At 47.2% G+C, this 25735-nt stretch overlaps 9 protein-coding genes across 9 annotated transcripts; 4 read left to right on the top strand and 5 right to left on the bottom strand.

Moving 5' to 3' along the window:
• Positions 1-200: 200 nt before the first annotated feature.
• TSTA_117060 (uncharacterized protein) lies at positions 201-1771 on the bottom strand (the record flags this gene model as incomplete). The annotated part of the gene is made up of 3 exons (XM_002481867.1): positions 201-446; positions 1227-1376; positions 1430-1771. The coding sequence occupies 3 exons, from the start codon at positions 1769-1771 to the stop codon at positions 201-203; spliced, it is 738 nt and encodes a 245-aa protein (XP_002481912.1).
• Positions 1772-2742: 971 nt separating this feature from the next.
• Positions 2743-6507, top strand: TSTA_117050 (uncharacterized protein; the record flags this gene model as incomplete). Its single annotated transcript, XM_002481866.1, has 2 exons — positions 2743-3147; positions 3182-6507. 2 exons carry the CDS (start codon positions 2743-2745, stop codon positions 6401-6403), a joined length of 3627 nt encoding a protein of 1208 aa, XP_002481911.1. The 3' UTR covers positions 6404-6507.
• A 1004-nt stretch (positions 6508-7511) lies between these two features.
• TSTA_117040 (translation initiation factor eIF4E3, putative) lies at positions 7512-9163 on the top strand. Its single transcript, XM_002481865.1, has 3 exons — positions 7512-7607; positions 7687-8487; positions 8543-9163. The coding sequence occupies exons 1-3, from the start codon at positions 7573-7575 to the stop codon at positions 8769-8771; spliced, it is 1065 nt and encodes a 354-aa protein (XP_002481910.1). The 5' UTR covers positions 7512-7572; the 3' UTR covers positions 8772-9163.
• A 559-nt stretch (positions 9164-9722) lies between these two features.
• TSTA_117030 (Ulp1 protease family protein) lies at positions 9723-13313 on the top strand (the record flags this gene model as incomplete). The annotated part of the gene is made up of 5 exons (XM_002481864.1): positions 9723-9794; positions 9854-9925; positions 9984-10056; positions 10114-11177; positions 11231-13313. The coding sequence occupies exons 2-5, from the start codon at positions 9870-9872 to the stop codon at positions 13311-13313; spliced, it is 3276 nt and encodes a 1091-aa protein (XP_002481909.1). The 5' UTR covers positions 9723-9794; positions 9854-9869.
• A 301-nt stretch (positions 13314-13614) lies between these two features.
• On the bottom strand, positions 13615-14332 carry TSTA_117020 (disease resistance protein Aig2, putative; the record flags this gene model as incomplete). The annotated part of the gene is made up of 2 exons (XM_002481863.1): positions 14197-14332; positions 13615-14147 (listed from the first exon to the last, which is right to left on the bottom strand). Exons 1-2 carry the CDS (start codon positions 14222-14224, stop codon positions 13615-13617), a joined length of 561 nt encoding a protein of 186 aa, XP_002481908.1. The 5' UTR covers positions 14225-14332.
• A 390-nt stretch (positions 14333-14722) lies between these two features.
• Positions 14723-16425, bottom strand: TSTA_117010 (uncharacterized protein; the record flags this gene model as incomplete). Its single annotated transcript, XM_002481862.1, has 2 exons — positions 14723-15973; positions 16034-16425. 2 exons carry the CDS (start codon positions 16423-16425, stop codon positions 14848-14850), a joined length of 1518 nt encoding a protein of 505 aa, XP_002481907.1. The 3' UTR covers positions 14723-14847.
• Positions 16426-16829: 404 nt separating this feature from the next.
• Positions 16830-18243, bottom strand: TSTA_117000 (GTP cyclohydrolase I, putative). Its single transcript, XM_002481861.1, has 3 exons — positions 17843-18243; positions 17485-17789; positions 16830-17422 (listed from the first exon to the last, which is right to left on the bottom strand). Exons 1-3 carry the CDS (start codon positions 18156-18158, stop codon positions 17120-17122), a joined length of 924 nt encoding a protein of 307 aa, XP_002481906.1. The 5' UTR covers positions 18159-18243; the 3' UTR covers positions 16830-17119.
• Positions 18244-18584: 341 nt separating this feature from the next.
• On the bottom strand, positions 18585-20403 carry TSTA_116990 (chromatin assembly factor 1 subunit C, putative). The gene is made up of 6 exons (XM_002481860.1): positions 20260-20403; positions 20150-20212; positions 19984-20089; positions 19470-19931; positions 18929-19414; positions 18585-18872 (listed from the first exon to the last, which is right to left on the bottom strand). The coding sequence occupies exons 1-6, from the start codon at positions 20276-20278 to the stop codon at positions 18698-18700; spliced, it is 1311 nt and encodes a 436-aa protein (XP_002481905.1). The 5' UTR covers positions 20279-20403; the 3' UTR covers positions 18585-18697.
• A 467-nt stretch (positions 20404-20870) lies between these two features.
• Positions 20871-25385, top strand: TSTA_116980 (exonuclease Kem1, putative; the record flags this gene model as incomplete). The annotated part of the gene is made up of 2 exons (XM_002481859.1): positions 20871-22590; positions 22644-25385. 2 exons carry the CDS (start codon positions 20871-20873, stop codon positions 25175-25177), a joined length of 4254 nt encoding a protein of 1417 aa, XP_002481904.1. The 3' UTR covers positions 25178-25385.
• Positions 25386-25735: the final 350 nt, after the last annotated feature.

Raw genomic sequence — 25735 nt, 5'->3', positions numbered from 1 at the left:
TTTCTATAGGGCCATCTATGTGTGCTATGATTTTGCCTAGTTTGTGGTCAACTGATGCCGAGTTTATCTTCTCATTATCATAATGGAAATCCATCATCAATTTTGTTCATCGGGAAATCCATAAGGCAAGGTGATAAAGACATAAATAGAATCGAATGCTTGTGGCAAAGTTTGCGCAGCTGGGACTTCCCATAATCTTGCTATTCTTGTAAATTTTTCACGGAGTCATTGGCTCTATTGCGAGTCTGATCTTCGAGTCGTCGTTGCGCAATAACTTCAGGTTGGACATCCAAGTAGAGGATGTGAGTGTAAGTATCCAAATCAGCCTCGTTGCAAACAACGTCCTTTTCCTTGCCTTCAGACCGGAAAATAAAGTGCCCTGCGACGATCGCCGTCTTTCCATTATCCTCGGCATCTCTTCCGATCTTTTTGATAGTGCGGGTCCGCTAATATTTCCTGCTGCCGTTAAGCAATCTGGAAGACGTGTCTAGACCACCTAAAAGGAGTTCCTTTATCACATGGGAACCATCGAAAAATAATATGAACTTGTCATCTCTAAAGATATCTTTTGACTTCTTCAGATAATATCATATGTCTTTCCGCATCCGGAGATTCCGTGCAGTCCAACGACGGTAGGTTCGACGTTCGGAGAAGGGGGAGGCTACTCCCCCATGGGACTTGTTGGTTGGGATGAATTGAGGTTTTCAGAGGTGATGCATGTAGATGTATTGACTTCCATAGTATTTGGAGACATGCCTGTCTTTGGTTGACTGGCATACAAGTGACGTGAGATTGAGAAATGTAGAGTCAACATCCCTAGACTGGGGAAGGGGAAACAGCTACTTGAATATCTGCATCAGTTTCTGCTGTGTTGCATATTGCAATGTTTGACACATCTATAAATGCAAGAATGCGGCCCAATGCAGGAGTTGCTTTGTATACCACTCTCACACGGATTGGCAGGTGATAAATAGATCTTGTAGAAATCCTTTGTCTGGGACAATATTTTAGGTATCAGGCTTCAGAAGAGACAACAAGCTACACATATTGGATTAATTGTTGATATAAGCAGACAAAGCTTACCTAGGTAAAGAATGATTCTATATTGAAGGTACACTTCACCTAACAGACTAGATTTGGTTCCTAGAATCATCCTAGAATTTATGATAAGAAAGAGACTGTCAGACATATTATAGCGATAGCTATCTAAGACCAATGCAACATACCAGCGCAGCATACATGTATACCATGCCATAAACTGGAGGTAAGAGTGGGTAGAGCATGCGAGAAATGGAGCCATAACCGGTAGATAGGAAATGCCAGAAGTTGTCTGTCTTACCCGACCTGTCACCAGCCGAGACCCAATCAATCAAGGCCTAGACAAGGTGTCACGGAGAAGTGGCCATATACGCAGCAGCTTCGAGCGAACTCGAGTGAATTGGACGGGATCAATCTGATGACGAGTGCAACTTCGAATAACTTTTCGGTTTTTTGTCGGATTGACGACCTCTCGTACCACATGGGGAGCGTGGCACAACAAGGAAGCTGTGATGTGGAACAGCCATCGGGACGAGAACTTGCCAAACACATACAGATAAACAGGCATATACTTTCGATCAAAGAAGTTATGTAATGGCTGGATATCAGAACCATCATGCTGAGCTCGACTGATTGAGAAGACGACATCCGAAGCTTCGCAGATTTTCTCCGGATAGGTTTGTGCCTCGCAGAGCTCTTGCTCCTCCTCTCGAAGTCGGTCATAATGCGCCATGAACGTGATGTGTGGCGCTTTAGACCTAGTACACTGTGCACACTGTGCCAAAATGCCAAGAACGTAAAGTCTCTAAACGCCATGTCGTAGTTGGCTTCGTATCTGCAGTTGATATGATACTCCGTAGAAGAGGAAGAGTTGGTTGACGGAGGATGAAATCTTAATGTCAACAAGACTAGATTCGCTCGGTGTTCAAGCAACATATAAATAGTCACTTAACCCATCTCTAAGCTCAAAACTGCCAGTGGTGGGCATCGAAATGAAGACATGCATTCTGGCTATCTGGTAGCGTATTGGACGCTGCTGTGATGCAGGTCCTAAAGGAAGGTAGTCAACGCCTCTTTGCCAGAAGTGAGTCACCAAGAGTCGAACGAAGCCAGAGGTTTAGATGGACTTTACTAGTGGATCCTCAGGGCGCTGAAGATCAAGCTCATTTGTGAATAGCTTCACCGAGCAAGATGGTTTAGACTGATCTAACAGAAACTGGGAGTATCCGATAAGCAAACTTAACCTGAAAATCTCCATTCTGTATAACAACTCTGTGGTCAAAGATTGTACAGAGAGCCTAATGGTAGAATCAGTGAATAATAAAAGAAGATGAAGGGATGAAGGAGAAGAAAGACATGAAAGAGTATGGAGTCTGGACACGGTGCCAAGACCAGGACGGGTAGCTGCTTCCAACCTCTTTGGGCATAGTGACGACAATACTCTCTTTTTCTTTCAATCTTCAAGACAAGACCTCAAATACCTAATGTCATTCTTTCATTACTAGCCTGCTAGTATTTTTCCTTTGTCTTTTATAATTTTATCTTCCTCCTAGTTTATACTAGAAGTAACTTCGGCATGATCATGCCTTTCTACAGTTTCTCTTGAAATCGATGAATGCGGAATATCTCTACCGGAGTCATGGAATAACCTCAAGCAAACCGCCAACGAGCGCATCCATTTCTCACCAACTAACGTCCAAAGACATGGAAATGCCGGCCGTTTCAGAGTCGCATGAACCGGATCAACGTCCGAATCTCATATGTATACCACAACTTTCTCCAGATATTGAAGATCCAGACCGGTACTCTGTACAGGGCGTTGTTACACTTGTGTGGCCGTTTTCCAGCTCGAATCGCGTACTCAGCCTTCTCCTCGCCGAACCAGACTTTCGCCTCAGAAACCAAAACGGGCAGGTCAAGGTGACATTTTGTGGGCGATGTGCCGAGGAGGTTGCCCGCACCAAAGTTGGTATCGGGGATACAGTCACGTTGGGCTTGCAGGGAGCGCAATGGACAGAGAATCAGAAAGTTCAGTCAACTCCTGGGAAGTCACTCCGTTGGGAATTGCAGTTCAATTTTCGGGTGAAGTTTGAGGTAGGAAAGTGGCTAGTATGTGTTTTGACTTCCGGCTAACAGTCCCAAGGCAACTAGGAACGGGAAAACGACTGCTGCCGTTGATTATGAGCAGCCAGCGTCACCCAAACAAGATGCGCAACATATTGAGTCCATCACTCCTGCGCAGCTCTCTGGCCGTCTTCCCTCCCCGACTCTGTCTCAGGAGCGGTGGGAAACACCTGCATTTCTGCGTATGAAACGACTTCGATCGGGGAGCCCTGTACCTACTTCCGCCTACGATATCCTCGCAGAGGAGGATGGATATATACCCGGCATAGGTAGAAAACGGCCGAGGTTCAGTTTTCCGAGTAGCGAGTGGCGATTGCTGGACGAATCTGACGATCAATCAGAAGATCTCATTGGGAATAACGAGAATTGGTTCGACTCCGACGAGGAATTGCTAGACCGAGATGCGGATGGGAATATTAATGCAGCATCAGCTGACCCCGCCTACGAATCCGAGGACCCTACTGGGACGCTACCCCATACCAGTCTTGTGGAAGATCGGGTGGGGGATAACTTGCAACTTGCTGAGTCTGATACAGCTGTACAGGGGGTGCAAATTGTATGTGACAATGTCGAGGAAGTCGAAGTTGAAACGCCTTCTTTGGAACAAACACCCGTTGAGCCTAATTTACCAGATGCTCGGCTCTCCTTTGCATTACCACGTCTGGATCATATAGCCTCTTCGACTTTCCCAACACCATCACCTCTGGTCCACACGCCCGCAGACTCTCCGAACCTTTCCGATGTATTGCTTAACAATATACCAAATCCCCGGCCGCAATCCTCCCAAGAATTCACCGAATCTGCCGATCAGAGCAATCATGTCAATGTCTCATCTGATGTCTACAGCAACCACTTCTCGGCTGCTGCGGAATGGCATGAATTGGATGCTCAAAACAGAATGAATAAACAGGGCTTGCAGAAAAATCTGCAATCAGTATACGTAGAAGTGAATTCTCACGAACTGTTCAACGATGGAAACACTGTGCAAGGCGCCCACGAGCACTATTTATCTTCGGAACCCACTCACGCAGGTGAATGTTCTGCAGAAAATGGCGATGGACCCACGGTTTTCGACAGTAACGGGCCGGAAATCACGAATGAAACAGAAGCGGACGGAGACGGAAAAGATCATGAATCAATACAGGGAGACCGTATTGAACAAAGTGGCGGCGAAATCACGAATGCGTATGACTCTATTTCTGAGGATGGCAAAGATGGTGATCTCGCTGGGTCGGAGTCGGACGATGTGGATGACGATGCATCATCACATGCGGAGATCATTAGTGTTGGCGGTTTTAGTCCTGTTGGCTATAGAAGAGAAAGTGGGCAGGTCGAAGAGGAGGAGGACAATGAAAGCGACTCTGAAGACGGAGGCTTTTCCGATGATGCCGAAGGGGATGAAGATGACATTATGTCTAAACAATCTGAAGAATCCGGTCCTGGAACTGGATATGATGAGGGGAGTGCTGACGATGCTTACCGAGAGAAATCACCATTGAGAAGTCCGCATCCTACCGTCCACCCGGAAGTAATCGTATTAGATAGTGATAGCGAAGATGAGCCTCGTCTAATGACAGCACCTTCGGCAAAGGATAGCAATGACGCCACCAATGACACAGGATTGTCCCCACAGATTGATGTCGCCGACGATCAGAATTCAATCCAGAGCATCGATGACATGGAAGAAGATAGAGATGCATACAACGATGGGGAAGATGAAAAAAGTGATGGAGACATGGTGCCAAGCGAAATCGATACTCAGGAGCACGAAGACGCCAATGATGAACATTTACTACGCCATACTGTGGACAGCCTAGCCGCAACGGGTTATGCACAAGCAGAAGAGGATTGTGAACACAAAGCTCCTGCTAGTGACATGGATCAGATACTGTCAAAGCCAGGCGATTCTGACAGCGTAACTGGACAATTAGACGCGACGAAAGTGCGACCGAAACCTAGCGCCACAAGCACCATTGACAACAATACGACGCATGAAGAGCAAGAGCATGGCAGCGTTTTGGATGTTGACAATATGCCAGTTGATCACGGCGATAACGAGGATCAGTGTCCGGCCTCAGAAGGTCAAATAGCCGTCCAAGAGCAATTTACCAGCTCGACCCAGCGACTGGCATATCGAAATGTGTCTCCAATGCCGGTACCTACTCCTCCATCAGCAGTCAAAGGCGATTCTCAAAACAGCCATCTCGGACCTACGGCTCTACTTTCAGTGGGTCATGGCTTATCGCCACCATCGGAGATGGTTGAGTCGGAAGTTGTCGATGATAACGGCCACTGTCGCTGGATTGATGGCTCGGATGAGAGGCCTTCACAAATTTCTGACAGGCAATTATCAACTGAGGAGTACCCGGTTCACCATTCTGTTGATGAAGGTGGGAACGTCTCAGAGAAGCTCGACGAAGTCGTTCTAGTAGAGAACCATACATTGAGACCGACAGAGACTGAGGATTATGAGGTAGATGAGATGAGGCAGCGCGGCTTTCAAGAAGATCACACGTCCTTCATCGACGAAACGACGAAGTCGCAAATCTACCTTCCTCTGGCTACGCTCGTTGGACGGCTTCACAAGACAGTTGACGTTATTGCCGTTGTTGTCGATGCGTCACCTGTTGAGTTCTTGACAACTACAACTAAAGGATATAACATGCAACTACGAGTTACCGACATGTCTATGGCGGGAACAACAATCGTCGTCAATATCGTCCAGCCAACAGAAACATCACTACCTAGAGTGACGGAAGGCGACGCGGTTGTGCTTCGTGCTTTTGAAGTCCAAACTTATAATAGTTCTATTGAACTGCTAAGTTCTGGCGACAGTGGTTGGGTCGTTATATCTCCCCAAGCTGACCTGCCTCATATTACTCATTCGAACGTGGTCTTTGAAGAAAATGAACATGTATACGTGGAATCACTGCAGAAATGGTTTTGTGAAGCCGGCGCTGCAATGGCAGCCGACCATATGCTGCAGCTCTCTGTCAGTCAAGACCAGGAGCAGTTTTCGCCTTTTAGCGCGGCATCCAGTGATGCTGGCAGCTTGGAGTCAAGCAGGAGCGGACCTGTGTCACGGCCCCGTCCGCGACGAAGGAAAAGTCATCGCCGAGTCACAATACACGAATTGAGAGACGGGCGGAGGTATACTGAGTTTGGATGGCTAGACAGCGACTCCATACATGAGCTGCGGGATGGAACAGTGTATACACACTCGTTTGAGAGAGATAGATGAGGTCTCCTGTAATTAAATTACATTCAATTGTACATATTATCTATTGTTCACCTGGGCACTCGCTTCTTAACAATTCCGGGCAGCATCTAGTCACAGTGGGTAGTCTCCGGAGGTCTATATCTCTAAAAATTCCAAGTTAGCTGTGAACAAGTGCTTGCTAACGACGATCCTGATTTGCCAAGGACAGTACGAGGGGGAAAATGATTATTTATTATCAGACTTTGCCTTAACACCTCAATCTCAACCAGCGACCTTGTAGAAAGGATAGAACCGTAGTTTTGCGGTTGAGGATCGGATTACCATACGCTCATGATTCTTCATCTAAGACAGGGAGCTATGAAGACGACGAAAAAGATTACACATACCGAAGGTACTCGATCCAATCTTTACAGTCCGTCAGACATGCCATCCTTCAATATCACAAAGATAGAGGAGAATAGATCAAATCTACGAATAGTTTCAAAAGGTTTGTCCCGTCATTCAGGTCATCAACGCATCATGGGAAGCTGCAAAAGAAGCAGCCCTCGTGATGATGGTTTTAGATGCGATAGTTGGCTGTAACGCCAATTAATCTCGACACACACATCGGAATCGCCAGCGCTGTAGGAAAATGAAAATAGAGAACTGGCGATGATTTGAGTCGGTGGTCTTGGGTTTTGGAGAAGAGAAGAAGGAAGAAAAATTTCCTGCAGAGAAATAAACAGTCAAGCCCCAAGTGGAGCCTCGTCGAAGGCGGGATCGGGTGACAGAAAGATGCCGATTGGTGCATACGGTGTCTGTAACTGCGTATGTAATTCTAGCTGTTTTCGTACATTTCATCCTGAATAAAGCGTAACATTACACGATAAATTACCAATTTCTCCAAAACCTCAGGCCAATCCATCCCATCCCACTCCAAACATCATCCTCACAAAACTCAACCACCTCGTTTCTAACCACTACCCTGCCGCCTTTACTCCGCTATTTAGCTCTTCAATAACGACTAATTTATACTTTAGTGTGTTACTCCTGAACAAATCCAAGAACAGCCTCTCCTCCAATTGTCCGCTACTCAGTATTCGGTACTCGACTTTTCGCTTACACTCAAGTCTCCAAATCTCGATACTTGACTTGCTTCTCAACAACCGAATGTTCGTTGGCCTTTCCGAGCTGTCGTAGCCGCCTTCTCGATGGATCAAGCAAACCTGTGGACCCGGAGATCAAAGTACGTCGCTATTATTTTCGTCTTTTTGCTTCTGCGGTGTAAGTGAGCTTTACTGTATACTGACATTTTGTACCTCCAGCGCAAGCAAATTGTCTCTGTCCACGGCCAGTGACAAGGAAGGTAGCTCCAGACCAGAGCTTCCTCGTACTCATTCATCGAAGCGCTTCGGACCCGACAGCTCGCACGGACGATCTAATCCTTTCAACGCCATATCACCCCTCTCCGGAGGTGTCTCTTCGCCTTCCGCTGGTGCGTCGAACGCCTTTGGGCTTGGTTCCGGCGCATTCGCATCTTTTGGCTCGTCCACAAAGACTCCCAAGACTCCCGGGAGCACTTTCGATCTCAGTTCGACGACAAAAGACAAACGCGATACGAGCGAAGATACGTCATCTGCGGCGGGAAATATAAAATCAAAGACCTCCTCCTCCTCACTCGACACCACATCTACAACGGCTATCAAAGAACATCCACTGAAATCAACTTGGATTGTTTGGTACCGCCCTCCCACTCCGAAATACTCCGATTACGAGAAATCGACAGTTGCTCTCGCATCCATATCATCCGTGGAGAGCTTCTGGACAATCTACTCCCACCTGAAGCGCCCCTCACTTCTTCCCACTGTTTCGGACTATCACATCTTCAAGAAGGGCATCCGTCCGGTGTGGGAAGACGAGGCCAACAAGCGTGGTGGAAAGTGGATTATCCGCCTAAAGAAGGGTGTGGCGGACCGCTACTGGGAAGATCTCCTGTTAGCCATAGTCGGCGACCAATTCGCAGAGGCAGGAGACGAGGTCTGCGGTACGGTCTTGAGTGTCCGGAGCGGCGAGGATGTGCTCAGTGTATGGACCAGGATCGACGGAGGCCGAAATATTAAAATAAGGTATGACCCGGGATACACAAAATGACTACATACAACTTACTGACCGGCTTTACAGAGAAACAATAAAACGTGTACTAGCTCTACCAGCAGACACTAACATAGTCTGGAAGAGTCACGATGATAGTATCGCCCAGAGGTCAGCCATCGACCAAGCTCGACAAGAGAAGGCCGCGGCAAACTCCGGCCATCATCACCATGGCTACCACCACGGAGCCAACGAGCGCCGAAGGGGAGGTAACAATGATGAATCCTTCGGAGATAGGAGCAAAGGAATGGCGTCTTGATTTTTTTTGGTCATAAGGCGGTAATCTGTTCTTGATGCAGCCACTTGTATAGTAAAATTTCTTGACACAATTGTCTTTGATGTTTCCTGCGGGGGTTTTTGGTCATTGCTGCATTTCTTGTTTCTGTTTTTTATCTTTATTCGGTTTTGATTGGATTGGAGCCATGATCGTATGACAATGAGTGGGAAGGGAATATCCGGAAATACAAAATGTTCAGAGCTATTATGGAGTGATGTCTTGGGCTTTTTCTTTTCCTTTTCTTGTCTCTTCTTCCTTTGGACTCACTGACTCATGTTGCTTTTGGAGAGATTTTACTCATATGGTGTGTGTGCATTATGAAAGGCTTACTCTTGATGTTGATGATCGGTGGAATTGTAACAGTATGATGATTGATATGAAAGATTCTCTTCTAAAGGATAGTAAATAAGTCTGCTAGAGGTATATATAGTGGTTCCTGAGGCACCAAGAGCAGCTTCCGGCAAAAAAAGTCTGGGCCGCCTTTCTTAGTGGGTACGGGGCACATGCACCACTGCATCATACCGGCAGCCATTTATCATTCTTCCAAACCACTCTGAAAGCTCCGCGTCTCCTCATTCTCATCTGATCAGCTTTGCCAGCCTATGGACCTAACTTATGATGCCTCTTTACGCGTACTCATTGGCAGATCGCATAAAATAAATGCAGTTTCTTGCGGAACTTACGCAATATCTTACTGGACCACCGCCTTCCACTGGTCACCGCTCAGACCCCAGTGCCAACTCTGATAACCTTGCGTCTCATGGTGAAGAAGCGGAGGATCCGGAGAGAAAATCCGGACAAAGGACAGCAGGCGCATCTTCAAATGCGAGGAGAAAAGGCAATATGACTGTAAGTATTTTGGATTATTCTATATACACGGAGTGACAACTGCCCCTCTGAGGAAAAATCACTTGTTTAGCTCGACATTGCATGCACAACATACTAAATCTAGTCATTCGAAGACTGTTGCTAATTTGATATCTAGTTTTTGTCACGGGGGGATTTGTGAGCTCTCATTCTAGCCTCTATAATCGTTGAATCGTCATCATTGCTGACTCAGATAGTGCTGGCAGACTGAACATGCGGCGGAGAGAGGAGAGTGCCTCAGCTGAGCAGAGATTGTTTCCAACCTACAAGTACGTCGAACTTCCTACTAGTCCTCGGAGACTACCGCTGACTTTCTTCTTCAATTAGCAAATCTCCAGACGATGTTCCAATCAGACCTGGGCAGACATTCGGGGGTTCTAATAATAAGTCACAAATCCGAGTACGCATACATCTGGAGCTGATGATATTCTATCACTAACTCTCTCTTTAACCTCAGAAATTCAATTTTCACCCAAGAGATTTCATAAACTCAAGACGGAGGGATAGTGGCCCGGTACGTGCCTGGGGAGGACGAAACACCGCTAACGGCTCTGCGCAATATTCAACGCCATCTCGACACCCGCTGAGCTCGCCAACATTGGTTGATAATGATGACAGGGTATTGAAACGTCGGCGTCATTCATCTGGCCCAGTCATTGATTTAGTGGTTGATGATGACACACAGTCGGTTCACGAAGGAGACACACGTCGAGACCAGAGTGTGGAACCAACTGGAGACTATGAAACGAAAGGAAACCCAACCCAAGTGTTTCAGGTCCCAGAAGATGATGACCCTGAGGATGCTTCCGTGGAAGTGAAATCGACCAAAGAAGAGAATAGATCAGGCGAATCTATAGAGATTGACGATATTGCCCCCTTGCAGGTCGAAAAAGTCAACTCTACAACTCACGTCGTTAAAGACGCAGCTGACAGTGAAGAACACCATCTTTCTGACAGGAGTGAAAGCCCGGATGAGCTACAGAAGGACGTCACATTTCGAACGTATCCTAGAAAACCCGCTTCAAATCTCCGAGCCATCAATTTCGAATCAATTTCCGATGAAGACATCCAAAAGCAAAGTAGGGGATTAAAACGCAGAATTTCGCCGAATGATATCCGGCCAACACTCTTCAACTCGTCAAATAAGACTCCAGAGAGAAGATATCCCCGCAGCCAGCGATTTGTTGCATCCCACAGACACCTATTTGAAGTAAGCTTCTTTAGGTATGGCAATGTCAAAGTTGAAAACCGAAGCGTCCAGCTATTCCTTGATGAGGGGAAAGGAACTATTGGACTGCTCACTTCGAGCAAGCTGCAACCGTCAGTGAGCGTACCGATTCGCCGGATAATGCAGGTCCTAGTAGGTTCACATAGTAGCTTAAAAACTCGATTCAGTCTTTCCAAAATTGAGGGTTCTGTGAATCAGGATCTGGTCGATGTTGAGTTTGCAAGCGAACAAGAAAAAGACCAGCTTTGTTCTTTGCTACAAAAGAAAAATGTGAAACTTCGTGAGAAATTAGGGTGGGTCATATATACACTATTTCATGGTCCTAATCAGCGCTGACATTGCACAGGAATTGGATGGACAAAGCCTTTAATAATGTGACTACTATCGACCTGATTCATCAAAAGCGGCCGAGCAGTCCCGGTAGTCCAGAGCCTGCCGACAGTACAAAGCCCGACCTAGTGAAACGACAAAGGTTATCAGCGACAATGCAAGGCGAAGAGGAATCTCTCAAAGGTATCAAGCAGCCACCACGTCGGATGGCTTTACCAGTTACGCAGTCTTCTGGTCCAGTCAAGAATACTCGGTCAACACACGACGATGAAGGAATCGCAATCCCAGTGAAAACATATCAAGCATTTCTCAAAGAACGGGAAACAAGATGCAAGGATCGCCAAGGTCTTGTTGACTTAGTCGAAAATGAACCTAATTCCATCCCCGAGACAGCCTCCCCCGGTGACGGCACGTGGTCGAAACCACTCGTGTACCCGCGCGTGGGAAAGAAAAAGGCAGAAGTCAATAGTTACGACCTCGAGCGCTTACGCGACGGAGAGTTTCTGAACGACAATCTTATAGGCTTGTATGCTCGCTTCTTGGAGCATTACCTTGAACGAAACAAACCAGAAGTGTCCAAGCGGGTTTACTTCTTCAATTCGTATTTTTATGCCACGCTCACCACTCCTGTCAAGGGGAGAAAGGGAATTAACTATCCAGGCGTTGCGAAATGGACGAGAAATGTCGATCTATTCGACCATGACTACGTCATTATCCCTATCAATGAAAGCGCCCATTGGTATCTGGCTATAATTTGCAACCTCACCAGTCTCAAGAGACGCTACAAGGCCGAGGAAGTAGAGGTCGCGTCGGAGCAAGAATCTCCAGAGCAACAAGAGACGATTGATCAGAAAGAAATCCCCGAGACTCCTCCTTCTGCAAAAGCTGCTACCCCTGAAGAGACCACCCGCGTCTCGCATGCGTGGATGAAAGTAAACGACGTCGTGCCAAACTCAAATCCTCAAAGCGGCGCAGATTCTGCCGATGAGTGGCCCGAGAAGGAAGAGAATCGGACTTCGCCACCTGGTGCTTTCCACAACGGAAATTCTTTTGAACCCAATCAGTCAATTGCTGCTGATACGGATTTTGTGAAGAGGAAGAAGCCCAAATTTGCAGGCCCGATATACTCGCTTGACCAGCCAACAATCATCACATTTGATTCACTCAATGAACCTAGGCAGCATGCTATCAAGGTCCTGAAACAATACCTCGTCGGAGAATCAATCAAAGCAAAGATCCAATTCAGCATGAAGGATGTCAAAGGCATGACGGCCAAAGGAATTCCGTTGCAGCCTAACTTTTCTGATTGCGGTCTCTATCTGCTAGCATATTTGGAGAAGTTTGTGCAGGAGCCAGACACATTCATCAGAAACCTGCTCCGGAGAGAAATGGACACACATATTGACTGGCCTACTTTGAAGTCGGGACTGTTGCGACGGAGACTCCGCGAATTTCTCTTCAAGCTGCATGACGAGCAAGAAAGTGGTCGGGACACTGGTTTATTGGTGGATGCACAGCCAATCTCTTACTTATTAGGTCCCTCGACCGCTAATCCGACTGAAAACGCGCAAGATGCCGAAGCTGCCCCTGTTGCCGAACCGGAAATTATCGCTGATTCTTTCCAAGAGAAGGATAAAGAAGATGAAGCCGATTCAGATGAGCAGTCTATCGTTCAAGAGACGCAGATTTCAGAGCAACAAAGCGCTCCAGATCCTCCCCCTGAGCGGGAGACAATCAATGGGTCAAAAGCAGCGCAACATGTCAGTGAGGTGGTCGAGATTCCCAAAACACCAGAACGTGAATTGCCAAACCGTGAATCGAACGCTAATGTGGAGATACTTGACAGTTCGCCTGTTGACATGAAAGACGCTGCAGATAAATCCGGAAAAGAAAGTCCTGGTCCTGGGAAGCGTGTCGAAGCTGATAAAGATGTGTTCGAAGACATGTTTGAGTACCTTAGTCAGGACACTCCTCCACGGAATATTGTGGAGGTGCGAGTACCTATTGTGCAGGTGCCGGGAACACCACCGTCGTCTAAAAAGCCTGGCAGAGACAGAACTAGTCCTCGACAGGTTAAGTCGAAGAGGAGGACTTCATGATCTCATGTATGACGAACATTGAATCCTAACATACTGGTGATAGTCTTCTCATTTTCCACTTTTTTGTGTTATCACTATTTTCTCTTGATTTGCTTGTGTCTAATTGTGCATAGATGGGTGGGGGGGGGAGCATTTACATATCAAGTTGTCATTTTTCCGGGGTTATGGAGGTTAGCATTATAGGAGTCACTTGTATTTTAGATACCAATATGCATGCTTTGAATGAGACCCGTTTTCATTATTCCGTCTATCGTCTAGGATACGTACAACCACTCCCGTCTACCCAGGTCGTAGACAACTATCACAAGTCATCCTCCGGTGCAGTAATCCACCATTGCAACTTATCCCTCTTGAAAGACTCAAAATCCCACTCCGCATGCATATCAAGATCCGACTCCAGGTCCGTCCATACATATGTCGTCGCCTCAACCTCGTCCATTTCAGTCTCATTACCACCCTCAGCCAGATGGGCAGTCTGATCCAATCCCTTCTGCAAGGCTTTGTCATCCCCATCCTGAGCTTGCTTATTCTCAGTAGAGGCAGCAGTAGACTTCAAAACCCTGACCTTCACAGTACGCTTCTCGTATTGTGACCCTTCAAAGGTATCTAATCTCAATACATCCCCTTCCGTAAGCCCCGTGACAACAACACCTAGTACAGCCGAATCGGCCTCAGAGGAAGGTAAAATGGCTGGATAATCTGCATTATGCACTCGATAGCGTCTGTATCCGGGTAAGAGGGCGGGCCGGGTGGTGAGGAGGGCCTTTTGCCAGAGTTCGGGGGTTGGGGAGCCGTGGATTATGCGGTGGAGGATTGAGGGGGCCATGAGGGTTCCTGTTTGATGTGTTAGGATCATATGGATATGAGAATGTTGAGGTATTACCATAGAAGAAGAAGGTGTGGTCACCCATGTCTTTTTTTTTTCTCTCTTTTTTTTGCTGGTGCGGGGTTGTTATTGTGAGTTGGAGATTGATACAACTGCCCCTGATAAGATCTTTGATTGACGATTGCTACTGATACCTAGGTAGCGAGGTTGACCCTTCGCTGGATGGTGTTCGAATATGTTCGACCACTTGGGTAGGATCAAGGTTGTTCCAGCTTGTTGAAGATTAAGGATGTTGCAATATACTTAGGTAGAATTAAGATTTTCTTATCAGTTACCTAGGTAGATATATTTATATTTTATGGCAGGTGACGTGAGGCTGGGAAGCAAGTCTCTAGATTCTAGGCACTGGAAGCATTTACATAAAGGACTAAGTTGTCTCTGCGGTTGTGAGAGCACTCTGACACAACATTAATATGACTAGATTTATTCTTCATCACCGTTTCTCGAAGTTACAGTGTGTGCCTGAATGGTTGACTATAAGAAGCATTGCGGGGAAGCTTATCAATTTGGATACCCTAACCCTGACTGACTCACCAACATAATTTCAATTCCATTCATTTGCTATCAAAACTAATTAGGGTGACTACATCAGACCTGTGCTGTGCGAATCTGATACTGCAGCCGAATAACACTCATAGCGCATGGCCATCACTTATCAGCTTCGTCCAGCGACATAGTATCATCATCATCAACAACTGGCTCTGGCCGTGGTCCCGTGCAGTTCAGGATACAAAAGAACGCCGGCTCCATATCCATACCCCTACGCACGCATTCTTTGAGGATCAAATCATCGGGGCGGAGAAGCTTAACATGTCTACCATCCTTACCATATCCCTCATATTGCAACAAGCCCAATTCAGCAAGAGGCATTCCGTAAAAATCGGCTGGATCGTTGTTGCGAGGCTCGTATTTCCATCGTAGCCACGTCTGCACCGTTTCAACCCTGTTGATGAGGAATTTGCGTTCGAGCACACGGCATAGCATGGTCATACTGGGTTGGGCTATGAGCATGCGACGCATGTGGCCGTAGGCTCTCTTAGCAAGTGGATCTGTGCAGCGCATGTCGATTCTCATAAAAAGCATAATTGCGTAGAAAAGATCAGATGCGGACCATAGATCTTCGTTTTGGATGATAGCAACACGGCGCTGGTTATCTGGGATATCCATCAGGAACCAGACTTTCTTGACGATTGTTGCACAATGTCCTGGGAGGTAGAGGCCTTCATCGTTCAGCATGGTGATGATTTTCTGTGCTACCTCTTCACGATAGCGGACCATGCGAAGCCAGCGGAAGGAAGGTATCAGACGAGATTGCCCACGAGTCTGATCGAGTTCGACACGGCTGTCGTCGTTGCAGAGTCTGCGGTAGCATCTGAATGGGAAAACTGTTGCTGCATCCGAGGCATAACGCATAGCTTGAGAGAGCATTATGGCTGTTGTGGCTGTGTTAACCACATTATGCAAATCCTTAGAGATGGCATAGAGAGTGACTAGTTCGTCAATGTCGAGGCATGTGATGAAATGAAAGAAGATGTGGGCATGTTGCAGGATAGCCTGGAAGATATTGAACTGGGGCGTCCCACGCCTAGCGTCAAGACGACAATTGTTTTTGAATGACTGCATAGACAACTGCTCAACTGACAATGTGGGTTTCTTGGATTCGCCAGTGTCTCGCTTCACCCGCTTGGAAGTGCTGTTGATTCGTGGCCCACCAAAATCTGGATCGGGATTTGGCACAGCTGGTGGCTGAATGATGTTTGGAAAGATATCATTACTAGAAAGAATTTTAGTCAACGAGAACATTCTTCTGCGGTGTGGCGATGTGTAAACTTACGCTCGACGTGGTCTCGGCTGGGCTTGAGGAGCCGTGACTTGAGGAGCCGTGGCTTGAGAAGGATTCGCACCACCAAGCAGCAACAGCCCAGAGACAGCAGCTACCAAGTTTGGATCTGCTCCTCCAAGCTGTGCAGCGGATTGCTGAGAAGGCTCCGCGGCTCCTCGAGACACAGATGGATTGATAGTTGTGCCTTGGCTGACCAGAGAGTCGTCGCCAAAGGTTCCTGGATGGACATTCACGTCTTGAAGGCGTGGGTCGATGTTTGGATCAAGATTTTGAGCACTGCTAGATGGCTGAGCAGGCGCCAAAGGTCTGTTGCGAGCAGGTGCACTGGGTCTCAACTGAGAAGGTTCATCTGATCGACGACGAATGAACTTGACGCGTGCCATGCTGTTTGGATCAAAACATCGAGTATGAGGAAATGACAATTTGGACAATGACAGAAGTGTTGCCAGAAAGAAGATGAAAGGAGGAAGTCGGAAGGCGTTGCTACGCAGCGTCAGATATCAGATGAAGGCAGGTAGCGAGGAGAAGAAACTCAGCTGGTTGCCGTGACGGTGAGAAGGCTGGGTTTGTTTGTTTGTCTGAGGGGCAATGTCACAATAAGAAATTTGCAGTCCCTGAAGGTGAAAACTGTCTGTTGTTTCACGTGATAACTCCATTGTCAGGCATTTTGTCTGCTCATCCCCCTTGTTCTATAGCCTGGAAACATCTAGGATTCAGTAAGAAGCCCTAACAGTTAGGATCATTAATTAAATCTCATTAGCAGCTTCTAACAGTACAAAACGCCTTTCAAATAGAGTCGAGTTCCTTGCGGAGTATCATGTATGTATCTAAAAATCGTTGAGAACAATACATTCATGCAGTTTCAGTGGAAAGATCATCACCGCCCACTGCTGTAGAGTGTAAAAATGAACATGAAAGCAAAATGCCTAGCCAAAAATCCTGTTGAGAGGTTCCGCCATAACTCCGTTCTTGAGAAATCGCCGAGAGGGAAATAGAAGAGAGTGGTAGAAAATAAGAAAGGAAACGCTTAAAATACACTCAACTCACAAGATATCTGATTACTGCTGCAATTGCAAATCACCGGCGATTGAGAAGTGTCAAAAACTCCTCTCGAGTCTTCGCGCTTGTTCGCATGCAGCCAAGCATACAGCTTGTTGTGGTTGTGCTGGTAGTCTTTTGCACACCACGCATCACCATGCAGAGATGCGATGATTCCATGACAACACCGACTCCTCGTGGATTCAACACTTCTTTGATAGCTAAAGCGATTTGTTTCGTGAGACGTTCTTGGACTTGCAGGCGCCGGGAGAACATTTCGGCCAGACGGGCCAGTTTGGAAAGGCCGAGCACTCGGCGGTCAGGAATGTAACCGATATGAATCTATAAAGGAAGTCAAGTTAGTTGCTGCCATGGGTCCCTGGAAACGAGAGGGGAAAACTCACCTTCCCGGTAAATGGTACCATGTGATGCTCGCATAGCGAGAACACTTCGATATCCTTCACAATGACTAACTCATCGTGATCTTCCATAAACGTGGCATTGTTTACCAAATCCCGAACATTCTCCATGTATCCCTTTGTAAACCAGAGCATCGCCTTAGCATAGCGTTCGGGGGTCCCCAGAAGACCTTCTCTTTCTGGATCTTCTCCCACACACTCCAAGATAGTCTTCACAGCACTTGCTAGCCTCTTCACTCGCTCTTCATTCTGCTCAGGAGATTCCTCTAGCCGCTCTTTTGTGCCGGGGCCTAAGAATCATTAGCTCATGAATAAATGCAGTCAGAGTGATACGTATACTCACATGGCCAGCTCAAGCCGTCGAAATCAATTGGTGGTACCAGTGTGTACGGACTGGCCGGTCGACTAACTAGTGAAGGCGGACTCACTGGTCCTGTCTTATCAGCCTCGTTGGGCTCATTCTCTGCATTTGTGTCCGCTGCCTCAAAACTGACGGCACCGCGGAACGACGAGCGGATAGAGGAATTCAAGCTCTCACGCTCGCGAGCACTATTGCTCGTCGCGGTCGAGGAATGTAATGGTGAGCTGCCATTCAAGAGATGAGACGGCACTGCTGAATAGGGCCTTGGGCCGAGAGGTGGGGATGAGCCGGAGCCCATTGCGTATCAGTTGATGATGTGAGAAGTTTACAATGACCGAGCGACCAGGAGTCTATTTTGATGGATAAAAATGAGACAGGAGCAAGAGAATTTAAGCACCAGGGCGGAAGAAAGACAATTGATGAGTAGATTGACCGGAGCTAGGTAGACATCGGAAACAATGGCGGTCCTTTCGGTCAGCGACGATTGCTAATTATTTTTTTTTTTTTCGTAAGACGATTGGATCCCCGCAATGAATCACCTATTCTGTTGCCGCTTTTACTGTGGAAGGAATTGCCCGAAATTACTTTATGTGCATCAACCAATTAGATTATAGGACAGCTTCAAATTAGGCTTAGTTCTGCTGCTGCTATAACAACGGCAATGCACGACTTACTGATAAGGAACGGGCGATAAGCTCAGTTCTTTTAGCCCTTTGATTTCATTCATTGTTACTCTTGGATTCTAGGGAACTATTCTGAAAGGAAGATTCTGGAGAAAGGCTTATTATGGCTGGCATTTTCAGGATTGCCTCTAGCAAGTGCCTAAGTTGTCTCTCTTCAGGCCTCCAACTCCTCTGTCGGGACATCCCCGAGATCTTTGCCCACAATCGCATCTGAGACTTTCCACACTTGCAACAAATTATCCTCTGCTGCCGAGCAGAGCACCCATGGATCGCTCAGATTCCAGCTAAAGTCGGAGATTCGGTTGGTATGACCACCGTGCATAAACAACCTATTTACAAGACGGTTAGTAGGGGTATCACGATGGCTATGGCACGAGGAACTCACAATTCAGGTGGACCATCTTGAGCATCTTCAGGAGTCTGTTCTTCGCCCGCTCTGCTCAAATCCCAGAACATAATCTTTCGATCGTAGCTTGCACTTGCCAAAACTGCCTCTTCAAAGGGGTGCCAAGATACAGAGGTGACTGACTCAGTGTGGCACTCAAGGGCATGTAGTTTGGATTTCAGGTTTCGAAGATCCCACAACCCTATAGACTTGTCCGCGGATCCCGTGGCTAGGACCGTTTCGGCGGCCGGGTTGAATGCGATCGCATTGATAGCGTCTCGGTGCTGTCCTTCGGCAACAGCTGCCGCTTTTGTGGTGTCGGACTCTCGAATGTCGATGATCTGAAGCGTAATATCGTCCGACACAGTACCGATGAGCGAGGAATGCAAAGGGTGATATTGGACATCGTTCACGATAGACGAATGATGTGTATAGGTACTAATTGGCCTGATAGCCTTATTTCCCTTGGTGTACGTTTCCATATCCCTGTAGCCGTCGTTAATTTCCTAAAAGCAACAGGCTCGAAATGGAAGTTACCCACCAGAGTCGCACTGTCTTGTCTTCACTTCCAGTCACCAATTTTCCCTCTGCATGCGGGCTCCAGCTCAGCCCGAACCCTTCCTTTGTATGTCCTAACAGCTCCAACTGGGGATTAACGGTTCCTGTGGGAATGCTTGGGTGTTTAGACCGATCCCAGATCATGACCCTACCATCCGTGCACATTGTCGCGATGATGTTGGGGTTCTGTGGTTGGTATCTTGCTTTATTAACCTCTCCCTTGTGGTCAATTTTCTGGACAATATTGAATTTGACTTCCACCGCGCTCTTCTTTGCGCCGCCCCCGTAACCTCCAATTTCGCCGCGCTCCTCATCATAGTCTTCTGCTTCTGGGTAGTTTGGGTTTGGTAATTGGACATGCGCAATTTGCAGATAATTTTTCGCGTCGTTGGATGTATGAGTACCAAGGAGTAAGCGATGCGTAGAATAAGGCTTGTCGGGAACCCTAGAGCTCATTAGACGAAAGACTTTCAACGACAAAAATACACGAAACATACTCTTGTTTATCGGGAAGCCATTGCGTGGTAAGGGTGGGCCACTCGAGAGCAGTGCTCAGAATCATGTCGTAGAGAAACGGCGCATTTTTCTTCCACGTTTTGTATTCTTCGAGACAATGAACAAGTCAGTCGTAAAACGTGTCTCCTGTTACAGAATAAAACACACCTTCATTGATAATCTTCTCTTCATTTCTCTCTTCTTCTTGCTCCTCCTGTTCCTCAATAAAACCTGGGTCGTTGTTAGAATGAGCTCCAACCGAGAATAAGAAGTCTCACCATCGTCATAAGGCTCCATGACTGCTTTCAGATTGACCTGATCGCGAGTGAAGATCTGTTAAAGATTCAGGAAGGAGTTCCTGAGGCAGGAAACTGTCCGGCTTTTATATTTGGAAGTTTCCTGCAAGAAGTAAAGCTGGTGATGGCAGAAGCAAGCAAATCTGCGGTGGAAGCTCCAAACACGCGGAGCGCGTTAATAGGCACTAAACCATTTCCGGCGAGGGAAGTCTGCTCCCGGAAGGGGAGAATCATTGCTCCGCAGTAAAACACCTCGACTTTGCAGCCTTAGTTTCAAGGCTAAGGCGGCGAACGCATGAAGAGGCAGTATCATCCCGCATCGGAAGGTGAATAAGAGCACACTGTTCTTGTTCGCATTCGCATCGCGCGTCTGAAGATTTCTTCCTTTCTTTTTATTCGATCTCGTTTCGTTTTCTTTTCTGATTTAGTACCACGTTACGAGTGTTACGTTTTCAGATTCTACATATCTCTCCTTTGGTGCTGTTGAGATCGTTTTATTTAATGCCTTGCGATTGAATCGCGAGATCCCAGCTTTCTTTCTGTGGTGCCTAGTTCGATCCCATACCATCAGACTCTCATAGCTAGAAACAGCCATGGGTGTTCCCAAATTCTTTCGATGGCTCAGCGAGCGCTATCCCTCGATATCGCAGTTGATCGCCGAGAATCGCATCCCAGAATTCGACAATCTCTACTTCGACATGAATGGAATTATTCACAACTGCACACACAGCGATTCAGATTCACCCACGCACCGGATGTCCGAAGATCAAATGTTCATCGCTATTTTCAACTACATCGAGCATTTATACGGGAAGATAAAGCCAAAGAAGCTCTTCTTCATGGCTGTGGATGGAGTAGCTCCGCGCGCAAAAATGAATCAACAGCGTGCTCGACGATTTCGTTCTGCGCTTGATGCCGAAGTCGCAAAGGAAAAAGCTATCGCTCAGGGTATCGAAATGCCAAAGGAAGATGCATTTGACAGCAATTGCATTACCCCAGGTACCGAATTCATGGCTCGGTTAACCAAACAGTTGAAGTACTTCATTAGCAAGAAGATCTCTGAGGATGTGGATTGGCAAGGTGTTGATATTGTTCTCTCCGGTCATGAAGTACCGGGAGAAGGCGAACACAAGATCATGGAATATATCCGTCAGGCGAAAGCCCAGCCGGATTATGACCCAAACGTGCGCCATTGCTTGTATGGATTGGACGCAGATCTGATCATGCTGGGCCTTCTTAGCCATGACCCGTACTTCTGTCTACTACGTGAAGAGGTCACATTCGGACGACAGGCACAAAAGAAATCGAAAGAGCTCGAACATCAGAACTTCTATTTACTGCATCTTTGCATTGTCCGGGAGTATCTGGAATTGGAGTTTCAGGAACTGAAGGCTATCAAAGATTCTAGCATTGATTTTGACATGGAACGTATCATTGACGATTTTATACTTATGGCGTTTTTCGTTGGGAATGACTTTCTACCAAACTTACCGCACATGCATATCAACGAAGGGGCACTCGCATTGATGTTCACCAAGTACAAAGAGGCGCTTCCAAAGATGGGTGGTTATATTAACGAGTATGGAACCATTAATTTGCAACGGCTAGGTATTCTTCTCGATCATCTCTCTGAATTTGAGTTTCGCTTTTTCGAAGCCGAGTACTCGGACGCGAAATGGATCCGTTCGAAGTCTTCGAACAGTGACGCAACGGAGTCGAATGACAGCCAGAAATCGTTTACGATAACCCCCTCACAGAAGAAGCTTCTCAAAGACATCAAGCAATATGTTTTGAATCGACCGTCTAATATTCAGCATGCTAAGCCGTTGGATCTTTCACCAACCCTTCCCGCGCGAGACCGAAAATTCGTCGAACAACTTGCAGATGACCTACGACTAATGTGGACGACGATAACAGACGACCATGGCGAACGATTCATCAGACTTCAACTTCCAGGCTCTACCCTTGCCAATGGAGGGGAAGGTGACGCCGAGGAATCCGAAGAATCCGAGGATGAAGAAGCTTCTATGGCGCTCCGACGAGTGATCAAAAGATATGAGAATGCAAAGGTTTACGAGCAAACTGCAGAAGAGGCTCAGATGGCTGCCGAGCAGAAGTATGAGAAGAAGTTCCAGGAATGGAAAAACAAATATTATATGGAGAAGTTTGGTCATGGTCTGGAAGACGAAGCAGCAATGACCAAGTTGACGGAGAACTACGTGCAAGGACTTCAGTGGGTGTTATTCTACTACTATCGTGGCGTTGTGTCCTGGCCGTGGTACTTCCAATATCACTATGCGCCCATGATTTCTGGTTCGTACCCTGTTTCTTTCCAGTTATATTAAGGCTAATTGGTCTTTCTTCAGACGTGAAAAAGGGTCTTGGTGCAAATATCGATTTCAAACTAGGACAACCATTCCGTCCATTCCAACAGCTTATGGGCGTGCTACCTGATCGTAGCAAAAAGATCGTCCCCCCTGCTTATTGGGACCTTATGACATCTCCAGACTCGCCTATTATCGACTTCTATCCCCGTGACTTTGAGCTCGATATGAATGGCAAGAAAATGGAATGGGAGGCCGTCGTCAAAATTCCTTTTATTGACGAGAAACGTTTGCTCCCTGCTATGGCCTCTCGTGAGCATCTTCTAACTCCAGAGGAGAGAGGACGGAACGAATTTGGTGTCACGCTGAAGTTCACGTACTCTCCATCTATTGAATTTGTCTATCCATCCCCTCTCCCTGGAATCTTCCCGGATATTCCCAGGTGCCACTGCATCGAAAACATATACGAACTCCCAACTATGGACGGACTTGAACATTATGTTGGACTCGTCGATGGTGTTAAGCTTGGCGCTGCGGCTTTGGCAGGATTCCCAACTCTAAAGACACTACCACATGCCGGGCAACTGGCATTCCATGGCGTTAATGTTTTCCAGCAGGACAGTCGTAAGGAGAGTATGGTCATTACACTACTTGGGCCAGAAGCCAGATCCAATATTGAGTTAGCGAAAGCGAAGCTTGGAAAACGCGTCTACGTCGGCTATCCTTTTCTCCAGGAAGCCCTTGTGGACCGAGTGTCGGATGAGTTATTTGATTACGTCTTGCCGGAAGGAGAGCAACATATTGTTGCGATACCACATTCTCCACCCCAAATAGAGCAGTGGGCTAGGAAGTCAGACAGAATCGAAGGATACTATAGCAAACGCCTCGGAATGATTATCGGCCCTGTTGAATCAGTCATCCATGTTCAATTGCTCAAAGGTCTGAGAAAAACTGACGACGGTGCGACAATTAAGGAATTTGCGGATATTCCTGGGCAAGAGACAGATCATGCTCTACAGCTTATCGTTGATAGCATTATCAGTGAAGACGAACGGTTCCTTGAAAGAGAGGCGCTCCCCATTGAGGAGGAATTCCCCGAAGGGTCGAAGGCTTTCTTCTTGGGAGAGTTCAACTATGGAACAGCAGTGCAGGTCACTTCACATGAAGATGGGAAGATCACTGGTATGATGGCAGCGGTCAAGGGTAAGGAGCCCGAATTTGGTAAACGACATGTTAGGGAGGCAGAGAAACTCTCGCCTTATACGCCATCGTTTGCTATCGCAAGGAACCTCCACTTGAACGCTCTCGTTTTAGCAAAGATCACCTCGTCATTCTCCGTGACAATTGATGGCCAAAGAGCTAATCTTGGTCTCAATCTGAAATTCGAAGCTCGCAAACTGAAAGTCTTGGGCTACTCCCGCCGAGGAGACAGCGGCTGGGAATTTAGTAATAAGGCGATTGACCTCATTCAGCAATACATGATCAAATTTCCAGAATTTATTGCCGGGATTCAGAGGAATCCACAAGGTGATATATACGAGCCTACAGACTTCTACCCCGAGGAGATTGCGATGAGTAAAATGAAGGAGATCAAAGCTTGGTTGAAATCTGTCGAGTCTAAACATCTGGAGAAAGTCCCTCTTGATGCTGAGCAACTCGATTCTGACGTTGTGAAACGTATCGAGCTTGATGCGGATCGCATAGCTCAAGTACAATCTGCACATGAAATCAAGCGAATCAAAGGCGTCCCGCGACAAGCACTGTTGAAGCCGGCTGATGTTGAGCACCGACTTGGAAATCAACGATTTTCTCTTGGAGATCGCGTTGTCTATGTTCAGGAGTCTGGAAAGGTTCCTCTTGCTTATCGAGGTACCGTGGTTGGCGTCACTCGCACTCCTCGAACAGTCTTTCTTGATGTTGTGTTCGATGCACCATTTATGAGCGGAACAACACTGGGTGATCGTTGCTCTCCGTTCCGAGGGCAGACTGTTCCCGTATTCTCTATTCTCAACCTAACCGATCGACAACTCGTGGCTGGATCGCGGGCTGCAAATACGAGGGCAGCACAGAACACACCAGCAAATATAGGCTATGGATCACCTCTGGGACCAGGCGGGCTAGGCCAGTTAAGGGATGCTCTTCCCCCTGCTCCTCTACGGGGATCGTATCGCGGTGCCATCTCTGGACAGTCCAATGGACGTGGGGCACATATCTCGCGGGGTGGTCGTGGTGGCATCACCACGAAACCCAGTCATGCTAATGGTGATGCAAATGGCTTGCAAAATGGCCATAACTTTCGTGGGACGAGAGGGCGAGGACGTGGTGGCGCTCCCCGTGGACAGCATCACACTCGAGGAGGTTATACCTCTGTGGAGAATGGTCATCAAGACGAAGGAGTGATTAAAAACAACCCTAACTTTCGACCGAAAAGCTACAACAATGTGCCTCCCCCTGCAGGCTTAAATAACGGAACTGGACGGGGAAGGCCCAACGGGGCTCGTGGAGGAAATTCTCATGGTGGTGGTCGGGGCACAGGCTTGGCCAGAGGGAGAAAGCCTGCAGCAGCCACCCAGTAGATTCTGCGAGGAATTTTGCGCGAGGTTCTACGCTTGGGTAATGGTTATGGCAATGTAATTTTTTCGTTGTATTGGATGCTGAATGGTGAAACACGAACTGTCAGTCTTGTATCCTCTGTATCATGGATGGTGGTTCCGAATAATTAGAAATGAATAAACAGGCTAGTACAGGTAGTAACTGCTGTGACCTAGCATTTGCGCAGTACTCGAACTCTAAATTCTTATAAATTTGTAGATTGATCTTAAACGAGATGGAATTATAAATGCCTCAGGCAGCCGTTCTCTAGGGAAAATAAGTCACGTGGCCTGCCTGCTACTCAATCCGAGACTTGGCCCGCTCTGCCGGACATCCCAGACGACCTCTCTATAACCAGCCTGTTTTGCAGACCGATCTTTGCTATTTTCCGATTTTCGATATGTTCAAGAGACCCCTATATCGTGACTGTCGTCGATGGGACATCGCCTTGACAGGAGGTTCTTGACCCGATCCTCATCGATTCATCTAGCTCCTCAGTTAGCAGTCACCGTCGTGACTTCTCATCCTCGCTTTAAATATCG

The sequence above is a fragment of the Talaromyces stipitatus genome, genomic scaffold (assembly GCF_000003125.1).
Source record: "Talaromyces stipitatus ATCC 10500 scf_1105507295555 genomic scaffold, whole genome shotgun sequence".
Lineage (NCBI taxonomy): Eukaryota > Fungi > Ascomycota > Eurotiomycetes > Eurotiales > Trichocomaceae > Talaromyces > Talaromyces stipitatus.
The sequence above is the reverse complement of the archived record's forward strand: the minus strand, read 5'-3'. Positions and strand labels throughout refer to the sequence as shown.